This window comes from Phasianus colchicus, chromosome 5 (assembly GCF_987193195.1).
Source record: "Phasianus colchicus chromosome 5, bPhaCol1.hap1.1, whole genome shotgun sequence".
NCBI classification, from domain to species: domain Eukaryota; kingdom Metazoa; phylum Chordata; class Aves; order Galliformes; family Phasianidae; genus Phasianus; species Phasianus colchicus.
The window spans coordinates 14,359,493-14,375,095 of record NC_143440.1 but is presented as its reverse complement, the minus strand read 5'-3'; the positions used below and the strand labels follow the sequence as shown (position 1 = coordinate 14,375,095).

Genomic DNA, 15,603 nt, shown 5'->3' with positions numbered 1-15,603 from the left:
GCCTCAGTATTTTGTATTTAGTAGTCTGAATGCATCTTTAGGAATTTATACAGTTTAAAAGATCCAGTGAAGTGCTAGGGGCTGAAATTCTTGATTCAATTCCCTCCTGTAAGTGAGACAATTGAAACTCATCATGAGTTGTGTATGTATGCCTTATCTTGACAGGCTGGGGCTCTTCAGCCTGGAGAAGACTCCAGAGGGACCTTATAGCAGCCCTCCAGTTCTTGAGGGGCCTACAGCAAAGTGGGGGCTGGGCTTTTTTATACCAGCATGTAGTGACAGGATGAGGGAAAATGGCTTTAAACTGGAAGAGGGTAGCTTTAGACTAGATATTAGGAAGAAATTCTTTGCTGTGAGGGTGGTGATGCACTGGAACAGGTTGCCCAGAGAGGCTGTGGATGCCCCCTACTTGGAAGCATTCAAAGCCAGGCTGGATGGGGCTTTGATCAACCTGGTCTAGTGGGAGGTGTCCCTGCCTACAGCAGTGGACTTGGAACTATAAATGGTCTTAAAGGTCCCTTCCAACCCAAACCATTCCATGATTCTATGATCTTGCACCTCAAAAGAGTAAATGACTGTGATCATTTTAATGCCAAACTGGATCTCTTTCTGTGCATTGCTAGCTAATATGTGCCATGTGTTTTTTGGTCTGATGTAAGATGCTAAGCGTGATGTGGCAATTTTCTGATTCTGAGAGCAGCTATAGCACAATCAGTGGCAATGGAGAGCTCCCTCAATTCCACTCACAATCTATTCCCTTGAGTGTTGTCCACCCTGGATGGCAGTAGGTAGCTTAGTTTTCATTTCCAGTCAACTCTCTGCCCTTCTGCTGATACTGACAAGAAAAATGCATTGTTATTTTAGTTCTTTGAATATTGAATTCCTCAACTGTATCGATACCATTAGAAGAAGTATTTCTAGAATAAATAGATCCCACCTAGAATTGTCCAAGATCAAAAGATGCAGCCACGCTAAGCATAATTGAGCTGATGCTCAACCTTTCTTGAGGGAAGTTTCTTTGCAGAAATGCATGTTGTGAAATTGTGAAGTTATGAAGTGGATGGGTAGTTTTCACAAAGTACTTGACTGTAAATCATTTTGTAAATGTATTTACACAAGGAGATAGGAGTATTAAGCAACTTTTTTTTTTTTTTTTTTTCTGCAACAGAAATTAAATTATGCTGACTTGTTAACCATTTCTGAGGTGAGTGGGAAAGAAGCTGAAGAAGAGAAAATAATTAAAATACTCCTTTTCCATATCTAACTTACTAGAGAATAATTTCTCAGCCAAAAAGTACGTTGTGCTGAGCTTGAAGCCACAGAAAGAAATAGAGCTCACATACCAGAGTAGTTACTCCCAGCCAGTTTCTGTCTCCGGCATATCAGCTCATAAAATTTCCTGTCTTTTTACAATAGTAGTAACACAGCATGTTCTGTAAGTATTAGTTTGAGTAGGAAAACTCGTATGTTTCAGGTCACATTTTCCACACAAAAAAAATATGAATCCACTTATTAAGTATATATCTAGAATTCTGCTCAATATATAATCTATATTTTCTGTCATAAAAGTTTTCATCTATGTGCATGTTTTTTAAGTTTATTTCTTGGTATGCAAGAGTGCAAGTGCAATATGCAAGTGTGTGGATTCAGGCACGCATTTTTCCCTTGACTTTAACAAGGCTACTCATGTATTGTGTCACATACATCAGCCTTGCTGAGATAGGGGCTGCAAAGTGGCTTTGTACATTTAGGCAGGAATTTTTTGCACAGATGTGCATTAAACAGTGGTTTAGTAGGCTACGGAATAGGTTAGACTGTGATAATTATTTAGTTACCTTACAAGATTTTTCAAAACTGTATATCCCAACCTAATTAGATTGGCTGATAAACATCTATAGAAATCCCTTTGAGGACATCTGTAGGTGCCTGAATACAAACATAGTCTTGAGTTCACAAGAGACAAAGATGACATCTGGATCTGAGAATCTGCAGTATTAAAGGGGAGCAAGGAAGGTTGAAATTGGGCTTTGAAATTTGTAGCGACAATAAGTAAAACGGTTGAGGTTATAATCCTAATTTTTCCACAAAATATAGGCTTGCTAAATGTTCAGTATTCTGTTTGAAATTATTTCAAAAAATTAAATCAAATTGCAGTGAGTTTTATAGCCATTGAAATTTGCCAACATGTGATTTGACAATTCATAGTGGTTGTAAGAGAAAATTTTACTAATGGCATTAATTCTCATTTAGTCTCTCTTTCTTCTCCAAGTCTTTCTTTACAAGTACAATTACAGGACAGAGTTTTATCAAGATGTTTTAGAAGGACTCTCCCTAATGATTGTGGCCCAAAACTTCAATCATTGCTGAGTGCTTAGGGTGCTCTCCAACATGCCCTGTAGCTAAAGTTGAATTCATTTTCATGCTGCATTTTTCTAGTATGCTTAGGTAACTTCCTAGTTGAAAATTATTCAAGTATTCATGTTTTCCACTTTTGAGACATTTTTCGTTTGAACTGCAGTCTTTTCACTTAAGTACAGCAACACCTTCCACCCTAGCTTTTCATCAGGAGGCATGGACTCAAGTGCCACTTTGCTGAGCTGCAGCCAGTAAAGGGCAGAGTCTGGACTTCCATGGGCAAATATCGTGTGTGCAGATGGGTGATGTTGTAGTAGGCTTAAAATGATCCTTTCCGTTCTCCTTTCAACTGTCCGGGGTTGGTTGGTTTATGATTTCCACTAAGACATTACTCTGGTGTAGAGATTTAACACCACACACCATCATCATACTTTATTTCAATCCTGGCTCATTTCTGTATTTAATCATACCATTATGTTGTATTTGTGAGCGAATTTCTGGAAGGACTGGAACTCTGACCCTGGCAAGGTATAGACTAATGCCTCTTGGCAGTGTCAATATTCCAGCTCAAAAAAAAAAAAGGCTATATCTTCAGATTCCAGCTGGAAGAGGCTATGCTCTATTTTTTTTTTATTTTTTTTTTTCCAGCCGGTGAGCCACCAGAGGCTAAAAAGATAGGTAAATGGTTGGGAATCTTAAAAGACAATGAGTAAACCATCTTTGGAGTGTCTTCATGCTCTTACATATTTCAGAAGAGAAACTATTGCTAATGTGTTAGTATTAGTTCTCCTATTGCCTGATGAAGTAGTTTATAAACTTACATTGAGACGACAGGCTGCTAGGTACTCCTTTCCCAGTGAAATATAGCCTGACATTCAAAACCAGGGGTCTGTGTTTGCCAGGTCTTGCTCTGTAAGAGAGATCCTAATCTCAACAAGATAAACTGCTTAAATAAAAGTTGATGAAAGAACAGTCCGAATAGTGGATTATGCTCTCAGTGTTTTACAGTGCTTTGCTTTAGGACAATTCCTTGCTTGTATTTTTGGGGAAGTCAGTCAAAGTGCTGCAGTTCTAGGTGTTCTCAGAATTTTATTAATCATGATTTTACCCAGTTAATTTCTGTTCAGTTCTTGCATATTCATTTTCGGCTTGGAAAAAAATATGGGGAAAGGGTTAAGAGCATGCTTGCTCTTCATCTGTTTTAAATCCATAAATGTGAGCCTCTGTGCTGTTTCAAGGTTTCAGATTACTCTCTGTGATTTATAGGAAAAGGCTGTTCTCTGCAAGTTGAAATCCCATGTGTTTCTCCACCATTGTAAAACAACAAATCTTTGAGTATGCTTCCAGTTGCAAAAATTGCAGTTTTGAGCTACATTTGTAACTTATTTTTTTCCAATGTGATGTCACTGACATAGAAAGTGAGGTCCCCTTGTCCTATATCCATGTAAGATTTTACAGCTCTTTGCAGAGTGGCTTGCACAGACTATAGCAACACCCTCATGTTTATAATTTTCTATCATTTTGCTTTGGGAGGATACGCCCACTGAAAAGTGCAGCTGTAGGCAGACACTGATATCATTCCATGTAAGTTATATCCAGAGCCCCTGCAGAGATGGCAGGCCAAAAGCTGTGATGACCGAGCAGTCAATGTACTCCCATCCACTTCTGATGTACCGTGGTATAAATCAGTGCAGAATTTGGCCTCATATATTTTTAAGTTAATATAGTGCTTACAAACAGCTTTGCAGAGATGACATTTATCTTCTCTTTTTCATTATTAAATGGCAGGAAAATTTACCAGTTATCTCTCATGGACAATGTTAGGGATTTCTGAAATATTCTTATCACTAATTTTGATAGCGTAAATATTACTATTATAGCTGGTTGTCTTTCAGATGTTTTTCCCATTGTAATTCCTGCCTCTACAATAGGAGAGCTGCTTTATTTAGTCTGTCAGGATGATATAATTGCTTTCACTTGTTTTAAACAGCAGAGATGCTCTGTAGGTTTAGCTACTTGGCCTTACGAGAATAGCATGAAGCTGCAAAAGTGTGTAACTGAACCTAACCTCTTGCCTGTTGTTGGCTTTGTGATGAAAAAAAAACACACAATCATTTTGTCTCTAATTACCAGTATTTAAAAATGCTCATATTTCTGAGATGGAGAGAGAAAGTGAAGAAGGTTCTGCTTGAAGTCGTCATGCTAGGTTAAGTGAGTAGAAAGGCAATGTTGCTTTGACCTTCCACAGATTCCTCATAAGTTACTTCAGGAGTCGATCTAATAAAAGCTGATCCTTTTGTCTCAGAACCGAAGGCTAAGTAGGATGTTGTTAGCAGTAGCATTACCTCATGATAGAGAACATAAATTATAGAATCATACAATCACTAAGGTTGGAAAAGACCTTAAAGATCATCGATAGTATGTTGAAGTGCTATGTAAAGTGGAAAAAAATAATTGAGATGTCATAATGAATCTTGATCATAATTTTGGTGGCGTTACATCTCATATTCTGCCTTGTACCTGATGTGTCTTCTGAGCAATGCAATTCAAGCTAAGGAGAAAAACCAGACTCAGGCTTGAGTTTGCAGTGGTCTGGCAGCTCCCTGGGACGAATACAACAAAGAGCTACCTTATAGTGTTAAGAACTTGTTGGCATAATGAAGCAGTGTAACGGAAGTCAGTTTAATATCCAAAGGCTATTGTAAATTTAATAGGCCAACAATAGGGAGACGGGCAACTATAAGCAATATGGTTATTTCTTCCCAGCACTGATGATTTTAGCCATTTAAGTCCTTCTATAATTTAGGGCTGTGAATGACAAGCTCTGCAAAAAATATTTTTAATCTGGAAAATAATGCTATTTACCAGATGCTGCAAAATAGTAATATTTGTGTCTTTCCTTGTGCTCTCCAACTCTATTGTGTTCTATATTCAGCTTCTTTAGAAAAGGAGTTTAATTTGTCAGAATATGTCTGGAACACCATACATCATTATTTACTTATCTGCGATATCATTTGTGTTTAATTACTTTCAAAATTTTTGCCTTGAAACCAAATTAAAAAAAAACCTCAAGTTCTGACTCAGCATAGATGCAGCTATTGAAGAGCTAACTAAATGTTCACTGCAAGTAGATAATGGGGAATTCACCAAATTAAGTACATAACACACAATTCTGGCAAAATGGAAATGGGATTTTCTATTTGTCCACCATGTGAAACAGATTATTTCAGTCCCTTTCAAATATCATTTTATTTTCCATTTTTTTCTTCATGTCGTATGTGCAGTTCTTCATAGTCTGCCAGAAGTCATAAGGAAAAACAGAATAATGAAAATGAACAATCTAGACTGCTTAGGATGTACAGGAAGTATCATACTTTTACCTGATTTGAACACAGACTTCTATACTAAGGGTTATTTTCTTAGCTAACATAGTTGGCAGAACACATATGAACTCTCTGATGTTATGTCTCATCATCCTTGCATAGCATTATTCCTGAAAAAAAATTCCTAAAGATCATCTTTATTCTAGCCAAAACTAGTTGTCTTGGCTCTAGAAATACTGTATATTGGACCATTTCACACAAAAGAAGTTGAAGAAATTACAGCCAAAATCCTATGCTGTTCAGCTATTCTGAATCCTCTCCTATAGCTGGGAATGAGTTTTTGCTTTGTTTGTTGAACATGCTAAAGAGTAGAGGAATGACTGAAGATTGGCTATGGTGTCAGCACTCTTGGTGTGCTTTCTTTCTTATTCCATGTCCATTCTTCCAGTTTAACATGAACGCTTTGCAGAAAGCTGTACTTGAAAATTCAGTTGTGAAATGTTCCTCTTGGAGTTACAGCAGTAGAGTCTTTGTGCAGCAGTATAGATATTAGAGTGTTTATACTTTGGATGAGTTATGAAGCCAAACTCCTTGTGAGACTGATGGACCCTAGGAGAAAAACAACATCCCAAAACATCTGTGCTTTGTGCCATTGCTTGCTGATCACATGGCATTTGTAACTCCTGCTAATTCTGGGTCAAGAAAGCAAAGATTCTTTCCCTTTTCAGGCATACATTTAAGAACATTTTAGATTGCCTCGATACGAGCATATTGTAAAGGCCCAGACTGATTAGCTGTATTTTACAGACAGGCTCTGTCTCACATTACCATTTGTACCTTATACAGGTCAAGTCATTTCAGCTTGTTCTCCCCTTTCCACGCAACGCCCATTCTCCTATTTCCCCATTGCCTCTGGGCAGCCACCTCCCAGGCCTTCCATTGCTGAAGACAGCATGTCTTTCACTGACATATTTTAAATTGAAAAACGGCAACAACAGCAACAAAGACCAATCACAAATACAATCAGAAGATACAGTATAGGGAGCGACTTAGAAATGTTAATTCGGATTCAGTCAATTCCCCTGGGGCTATGTTCATGTTCAATAACCGAAATATCTATTTCCTGAAATGTGTACCAAGAAAGTGGATTTGATGTTGCACAGTGTTCTTGAAGAACAATTTATAAATTTACAGTCGCTGAGAATCTCCTTTGTGAAGTCTTGACATTCCCCTCAGTGGGCAACAGCAGTTATATTAGGAGACATGGACATTTAAGTCAAGCAGCTCACATTTTTTAAAATCTGACACTTGAAACAGTGTGTTCTCTAAATTATTAATGCAAAATTCCTTATAGAAATCATTTGCTGCTAAGTTTGAATTATTCAGTGCTTAGATGAACAAATGGAATCGTATCTGTTCTTGAGCAACTGGCAAGCATAATAAGAGGCACTGATCTGTTGTAACTGGGTTACCTGCTCACCTGTAACTACTAGAATGCCTTTTCCTATAAGACCAAAGACGTTTGAAACATATGTTGTATACCTGCTATTTGTGATTCTCCTTGTTTTCTGCATGTTATCATTTATTTCTTTATCCTTTTTGCATTTAAACCTAGGAAGACCCTGGAGGGTAAGCACTATGGGGATACCTGAATTAATTTCATTTATGTTTCTAATTTAATCTAGTTTCTAATTTTACTGTCAAAGATAGATGGGAACCCTAGAAGGCAAAATCTAGTTAAAAAAATGTTTGTCCATTAAAAATATGCACATTCATACATGTTATGGAAGCATTTATATAAACACTAAGCTTGGCTGAAGCTCATTTAATTAAGCTTTGCAATTGTAATTGGTTTGCTCTTCAGGTGTCATTGTTCTTTTCTAACAGTATTGGGCAGCTTTTGCTAGTTTGGCCTTAAGATATGTTATTTGTGAATCATTCTATGGGAGAGGTTATTTTTTGGGAGCCCCTGAGAAACGCAGAATGATGGCTGCAGAAGCACATCACGAGCAAACAGCAGTTGCCACTCTAGTACCAAATCCAAAAAGAAGTCGGGTAGCTCACATTATTTGAAATAATCAGTGATTCTAATTTTGTTCCTGGGCAGGGTGAGCAAGCATTTCCTATTACAAGACACACATCAGTGCAACCTGATCCATTCCAACTCGTCACGTATAAAATGTTGCCCAATAACAGAGGCTCCCATCAAGTGTAATGTGTAGGGAATGACAGAATGTGTGAAAAGACAAGAATAACCTTGTGTCACAGCAAATTCTATACCAAAAGCCCCCAGAGAGCTAATGATGAAAGATTTTGTTAGATTTAAATGCACTAATGAAATGGCCTAATGTAGTTGCTCTGAATCTTTTCCACCAGATTTTGTTACAAGGAACAATTTTCAGTGCCTGAATGGAAAAAGATTTCAGTTCACATGCAGAAAATATTATTAAAATCTGATGTGTTAAAGATAAAGTTCAAGTCTAAATAATGATTAGTGCCAAAAACTTAAAGGCAACCAACTGCAGCCATAGTTCTTAATACTTCAGCTCTGTCTTTAGTCGGAAATTTAAGAAGACTGCAGAGAATTTAAATATATTTGAAAACTGAGCTTGACTTCAAATCAGTGTTAGGTTTACTGAGAAGAGAGTATTTGTAAAGGATATTGTAGCTCGCTCCTCCTGAGTTTTCCTTCTTGTTAAATTCATTCTGAGCAGTGTTGACCTTTTAACTCTGATGGTATCGATGCCCTTGTAGAGGGGGATGTCTGTGCCAGATATTATGGTCCTGAAAATAAGATGTTTTACAAGTGAACAAAATACAAGTGTTTTGATTGGGAAATTAGCACCACTTTTCCTCTGAATTGTTGATTCAGTATTTCTGTTAGCACTAAATCAATATGTAGAATACCTTTCTAAGATGAGGAGGGGGCCAAACTTGTAATGGGATTACTAAGGATTTGATATCAAATTCAGCATCGTTGTAAGAACAATAAATATACCCAATTACTAAATATTTTTCCTATCTTATTCTTTAATGAAAGAACTGTGCATTTTAGAAAGGAGATTAATCTTATAGAACTTCTTCTTATTTTAAAAAAAGTTTAATTTTTCTTGAAATGTGAAACAGCCAAACTGTGTAACTGCTTACTTCCTGGATGGTGTTGTAGGAAGAAAATATCCATTCTTGGAATCTCAGCCTTGGCCCCATAAGCATTCTTCTGGGGAAGCCCTGCAGGTCCCTTTGGAGGCTTGAGACAGCAACCTGCAATGAGGATGGATGCTGGCTGAAGTCTAGGGTCATCACTGTGGCTCTCTGTGAATGCAGGACTGTAGAATGAGTCATACCTTCGGGATTGTGTTGAGGTTTTGGATATGTTGTAAAAAATAAATAACACTGCAATACTAATGGCTCTTTTACAATAGTTTGGGGCACTTGTAAATATATAACTTTCCAACCAAATGAGAATGTTTGTAAAAGTATCTTAAGTTCTTCAGCATGCTTGTTTTCCAAATTATTTGAAATTCCAGTCCAGATTTCTGACAGACTAATGAAGAGATCAGGTTTCTTTCAAATAGTCTGTGGTAGGGTTAGTAACCTAACAACAAAAGAAGGCAGAAAAACTGATGATTTCTAGTCATTTTATTCTGTCAGGCTTTCTCTTATAGTGCAGATGTTCAAGCCACCCATTGCCTTTTGTTGCATGTTTCTTGTTGTGTTTTTTTCTTTGTCCTCATTTCTTACACTTCATGGAGTAACCACATCAGCAGCAGGTTACTTTTTCAGGACACAGAAAAAAGCAAACCTAGTTTCTAAGTGTCAGAATAGGAATAATTTAGGGCTTGTATGAAGTTATCAACCCTGCTACTACCAGGATGACTTTCTGGTTTTGATTAGTTGTTGTATTTTTTGTAGTCCTTCTAGATAATTCCTATGGCTTCTGACAATTTTCTTGCTTCGTTGGCAGCACTAATCATTAATTTTTTGAGTTTAAGTCCTTTAGAAGTGTTGGGTAGTGTATGCTGTGTTGAAGATCATCTTGACGTCATATTTATATTGAGACAGAAGTTCATGGGCAGCCAGTGAAAGCTATTGGCAGTTAATGGCTGTGCAGTAAGCTGTGTATAAGGAGCAGTTGGTCTTGGTTTGAGACAGAACAGTGGATGTTTCTGGCCTTATGGCTTATGGTTAAGCGTTTGAACTGTAATGTTCTTCCTGCCCCTCCCATGACTGATCCCAGTGCTGGCACTGGGGACACTGTGATGCTCAGACTGCCTCTCTGAGCTACATCCATCATATGAAAAGGGTATTTCAGCTGCTTGAGCTGACTTTCACCAACATGAAATTTATGGAAGCAAAATAAAAGTGAAGCGTTATTTGAAAAACAATAACAAAGTCCCTTTAATCTGCTTTTTTTCAAGAAAAGCTCACAATGAGAGGTTGTCTAGTATTGGAAGCAGTAATCTTTAGCTTGATTTTGCAGTTATGAAAGCCACTTAAGCTTATTTTTGAAAGTAACATCCTGGCGGTTATTGAAATTACTCAAATGGTGGTTGGCAATTCAGTTCGGATGTCAGTTATCATGAGGTGAGCGGGCACAGTGAGAGCCTAAGCCTGATGAATGCTCACGAGAGAAGAACAGCTTCATTAAAGGGCAAAAGTCTTTTCTACTGCCCCTATTACTAATGCACAGAATCACAGAATCACAGAATGGCCAGGGTTGGAAGGGACCTCAAGGATCATGAATCTCCAACCTCCCTGCCACAGGCAGGGCCACCAACTTCCCCATTTAATACTAGACCAATGCACTTACCAAACAATTTTTCTACCAAATTTAGGCATAACCAAACCTGTATGAGGTAGGGATTTCACTTGAAACAGTGTTTAGCTCCCACAATAGATTGAAACAGGCAAGCTCTCACAGGCATCTCAGTAGTCCCTGCCTGAAAAGGAGAAAATTCCCTGATTCCTGATGACCCAGCTGTAGCATGAACAAGGTGACACGCACCTGGCACTGCCATTGGAGATGTGTTCTGTGCAGAAGTAATTCTCCAGAGGGTGTCTCCTGCTTTCTCTGTGGATCATGAACTATGAAAGTGTGCTGCCCCTGTGCCTAGAAGCACCCTCAGATGATGTAACTTCCCTCCACGCTCCTTTAAAATACAATAACATAAAACAGTCTTCATGAAGATCTTGCTCGGAGGATAATAATGCATTGTGTAGCTATTTCGCATACAATGACTCTGTATGTCCCTCCAGATTGCAGGCAGTCATTTTGTAACTAGAATTTAGAGATGTCACGAGTGGCTGAACAAACAAATATTGCCAGTTAATGTTTAAGCTCTCAATTTACTAAAGCATTTGTTACCAGTTTGCAAAAGAGATCAAACAACTGTGAATCATAACCTTGGCTACTAATTAAATGCTTTATTCCCTTCCCTCATTGCAGAAGCATTTAATCTCAGGGAAGCAGGACAGCCTGTTGGGCAAATTAGATTTTACAGCATAAGCAGAAGTTTACTGTGAGGTTTCCTATTGCAGTTGGAAATGTAAAGGAACAAAATATTAACTTCCATTCCTGGCACTGAAGTTCGTGTTAGCACTGAAAAAGGATTGATTTCAAATTGCAGCATTGGAAAATCGTTTTGGTCTTGTAGCATTGTTATGTGACTGAATGGTGAATCTCATTTTTATTGTCCTGCTGCCTTGCGTACAGATGATCCTCTGCATTGAGACGGAGGATGAGGGATTTGGTGTACTTTACTGGTGACCATGCATTTTCCTTAAAAATAATGGACTGTGAAGGACACCCCAGAGGAAATGAAGCATAAAACAAAACACTACAAGCAGTTTTATTGCAAGTGAAGTGTATTTCTATTTGTCATAAGATGTTGTGTGTACATTCATATATGCATACCTACATGAAGGTTACGCTATCACAACTTTAATACCTAATACCAAATTCAGCATTTATCTTTTTGGATCTAAATCTCTGAAGTAGGACTTAAAAAGATAAATTCCTTACTGCCTTCTGGTTCTGTGGATGTTGTCCCTGTCCTGAGCAGTGATTCAGCAAGGGCTCTAGCAATGGGAATACCACTTACTAGCATTGAGCTGACTCAGTTCACTGGGAGCGGATCCAAGAAGGCAGCTGGCCCACTTATAAGTGAATTCCCATTCTTATAACATGAGAGGGGACCTGGACAGAGTCTCTGTGAGACCCTTCAGTAAGCATTAGTAGGAAAGGGCCTCCCATAGAAATCCAATTGCAGATTTGGGGAACGATGCATAATCATTGAGGTGCAGTTACTCTGTGTAAATGCACGCAGTGGACAGTGGGCCTGTGTTGAAAAGCTTGTGTTATTAATTTGAAAAGCTATCCTATCTTACAGTGTATCAGGAGAAAGTAATTTTTATTTATTTTATTTTATTTATTTATTTATTTATTTTATTTAGACACCAGCTGAAAGACAGTATGAACGTGTAGGAAATGAATGCATTTTGGTCTTGTTTTTGGCTTTTGCATTTGGAGAAAGCTAGTTTCCCACTCAAAAGTATGAGTTTTCATTCTTCTTGCCATATTTTCAGAGGACTGATGTCCATCATTGGCACATGCAAAATTTCTGTTTGCTGAGATGAGTTTGTCCCGAGGAGTTACCTGAATGTTCACTGATACTTCAGACTGTGTTTAACTAAAACAAATTGGGTAATACCATGCTATAATATACTAAATAGCCAAGCTTTTACAAGACTTAGATATTCAATACAGGGATATTCCTACCTATCAGCTTTGTTACTAACAATCTATAAAGGAAAATCATGTGGAATATCTAAGTAAGACCAGCTCTGCTTTGTCTGCTCCTGTGCTTAAGCCATCACTGGAAGTCTACTTGGGATGAAAACTCATAATACTAGAGGTTCCAACCTTTTAGAAAAGAAGTAAACATTGTCATAGACTTGCCAATAATGACATTCTAACACATCTGGAGAATAGTAACAGAGTGAGCAAGTAGAATAAGTCATCAACAGATATTTTATGGATTAGATTTGGTGCTGTGATGTTAAGAAGAAAAAACCGTCCTTCTTACAAGCATTAAAAATTATGAAAGATAGCAAATGACTGTTCCTCTAATAAACAGGTTTCTTTCATACATACATTTCCTTCTGAAAAATAATATTGTCAGGTAGTATGAAAAGTTGTACAAATAGCAATTAATTAATTTTTTTTTTTTTATTTGTCATCTTTTTTTGTATGCATGAGAAGGGAGATACATTTGTTTAGAGGCCTTCAGGATTAGTCTGTATTTATGTACACTTCCACTTCAGTTTGGGGATGCATGTGTATATTGAGGTTGCATTCAGCTACTGCGGGATCATTTGGATTGTTTAGCAGACAACTACTTGAAAATCTGCAGTATTTTTAAAATCATTTTTGAAAGCCAAATGATCTTCTTGAAGGGATGTATTGTACGAGGCTTAGTGAAAGGAAAAGAAAAACCTAAATTCTAATTGTGTGCAAAAGCCGTGCGTGGCTGAATCGGGAAAGATGAGTAGAGGATTGCTTTGACATAGAGGTTAAGTGAACACTTCTTGCTGTGACATGTATGCAAACCTAACATGGGGCAGATAAAATCCTGACTTTTATGGCATTCTTGGGAGGTGGGGAAGGTCGAAATGGTACTGTGTTGTACACGCTGGATGAATTGCTACTCCTTACATTACACATCCACATGTTGGTGAAGCACTTATTAAAGGCTGCTATTTCACCATTTGGAAGGAGATGCTCCTTCACCTCACTCACCTGCCTCGTTTTTCCCTCAGGCTGCGAGAACATCACCGTGCTGCAATTAAAGTGATTCGAAGAATGCAGTATTTTGTGGCGAAGAAAAAGTTTCAGGTGAGTAGTGAATAGAAAGCTGCTTTTCCTAATAAGCCCTCTTATTCTCCTGCTTCATTGTTTCTTTTAGAAACTCCAAGAGACTGACACAATTCATTTCAGTAACGGAGAGCTACACCCACTATTCTCTCCCTACTTGAATAGAGTAGTTGTTTAGCAGCAGGCTAGTCAACTGTGGACACACTGAAAATAGGCTAAACTCCTGAAATGCAGTCTGAATTAAAATGTTATTTTCTGCTAATGGACTTGACCTCTAACCCTCCGTTATCGCTGCCTCTTTCTCACAGTGCAAACATTCTCATATGTCTCCATTAATTCTGAGCTGTATGTTACTGTCATGCTGAGTCAGTAGGATTAGAGATTAAAATACTACCTCAGCCTTGTTTCTGTCTTTTAGTCAATGATATTGAAGTCCTGATAAGAAACTGGAATGGAAATTTGCTAGTGGATTGGAAGGTTTCAGCATTCTTTTCACTTGTCCCTAATGCATAGCTTGCACACCTCCTTCACAACTTGTGACAGTCTGTTCTCTTTACTCCTGTAACCCCCACCAACAAGCATTTCCAGCGTGTCTCTTCCCTCTCCTCCCTTGCAGGGATATTACAATATAATGAGTGTTTTGCAGTAACTAATTTAATTGGTTGCCTGGTCGGAATAAAAATTTGCGACTGCAAACTTTCTATGAATGTGGTTTTAAAATCAATTTAGTTAATCTTGTAAAAACACGTGTCAACAGCCTTCAGCTTGATTTGAACCAGGTGATTATACATGTATATAAGAAATATATAATTTGACTTAAAATGAATTGATGAGGGACAGTCTCCATAGAACAGACTTCATAGCTGAAAATGCAAAGAAAGAGGAGAGCTTAACTGCCCACATGCATACTTGAGCATAAACTTGGCACTACTGTATGGAAGAGGTTGAAAAGCTTTCCCTTAATCTACACCAAAAAAAAGGGTTGTGATGAGGAGGGATCTTTTGTCCTTCAAATATATGAAGAGCACAACATTTAGAAATTAAAAAAAAGATGGTAATTAACTATTCATGGATGCATCGTTTCTATAAATTGCTGCTTCCTGCTACTTCAAAGCCTGGATTCTGACTTCAGCTCCAAAATTTAGAACCATCACCTGAATTTCTTAATAATTTTCTTTTGTGAATCTTTTTGTATTCCCCAAAAATGATGAGTCAATTTATAGCTAAGGTTGCCATATATTTCCCCAAATTTCATTCAGTTGTGGATTCAGTATTCAGACCATTTAGGCTGAAATCTGTCACGATAGGGATTTTCTTGATGGGAACACTTTCAGAAAATTTCTGCTAGCAGATTTCACCTAACATTTTTCTTAGACTAAAATTAAGAAAGCCACGGAATCTGGCTACTGGAAAATAATTTCTGTAGTTATTTTGTTGAGAAGTTCCTTAGTGCTGGCTGGTCAGCACTTGTAACTTGGAAAGGGATGTGGCCCATTCCAGTGAAGTGTCCATTGCTATTCAATGAAAAACAGCATGAATGTGGCCAATTTCATTACACTTTAGTTTATTCTTATTCTGCAAACTGATTGTGATTCTTTGGTCTGTGGTAATTACAGAATCATTGCTCCCATAAATTCAGAACATAAAATATTTGCCATGGCATTAGCAAAGCTATTTAGAAACAAGAAATCTACACATTACATATCTACCTCCCAGGTGGTAATTGTCAAAAACAGATTTGGAAAATGCCTGAACACTGTGTGCAACATTATCCACCTGGCAAATAAATGAAACTCCCCTGCGGCAGATGACTTGATAGAAGCTGAAAAAGCATTTCACTGAATAGAATGGGACTATTCAGTTCCTACTTGAAACTTGTTTGTATTCAGTGTCCCATTTACTAAGCTGGTTTCTCAGTTGTGCTCTTACTTTCTCACCTGCAAAAGACCTCTTCCTGGCTGTCTACAAAACCCGTCAACAAGGTTGTCTCTTATCCTTCTTTAGCAGTCTTTATGCTTCCTGCATTATTAATATGAGCTGTTAGTAATGAAC

General features: G+C 37.8%; 1 protein-coding gene across 3 annotated transcripts in view; it reads left to right on the top strand.

Annotated features, from left to right (window-relative positions):
- KCNQ1 (potassium voltage-gated channel subfamily Q member 1) overlaps window positions 1-15,603 on the top strand; it is a 335,168-nt gene that overhangs the window by 210,595 nt on the left and 108,970 nt on the right. For all 3 annotated transcript variants that reach the window (XM_090140575.1, XM_090140574.1, XM_090140573.1), the window contains one exon: window positions 13,497-13,572. In XM_090140575.1, the coding sequence (XP_089996701.1) occupies window positions 13,497-13,572 (76 nt within the window). The remainder of the gene's footprint in view (window positions 1-13,496; window positions 13,573-15,603) is intronic.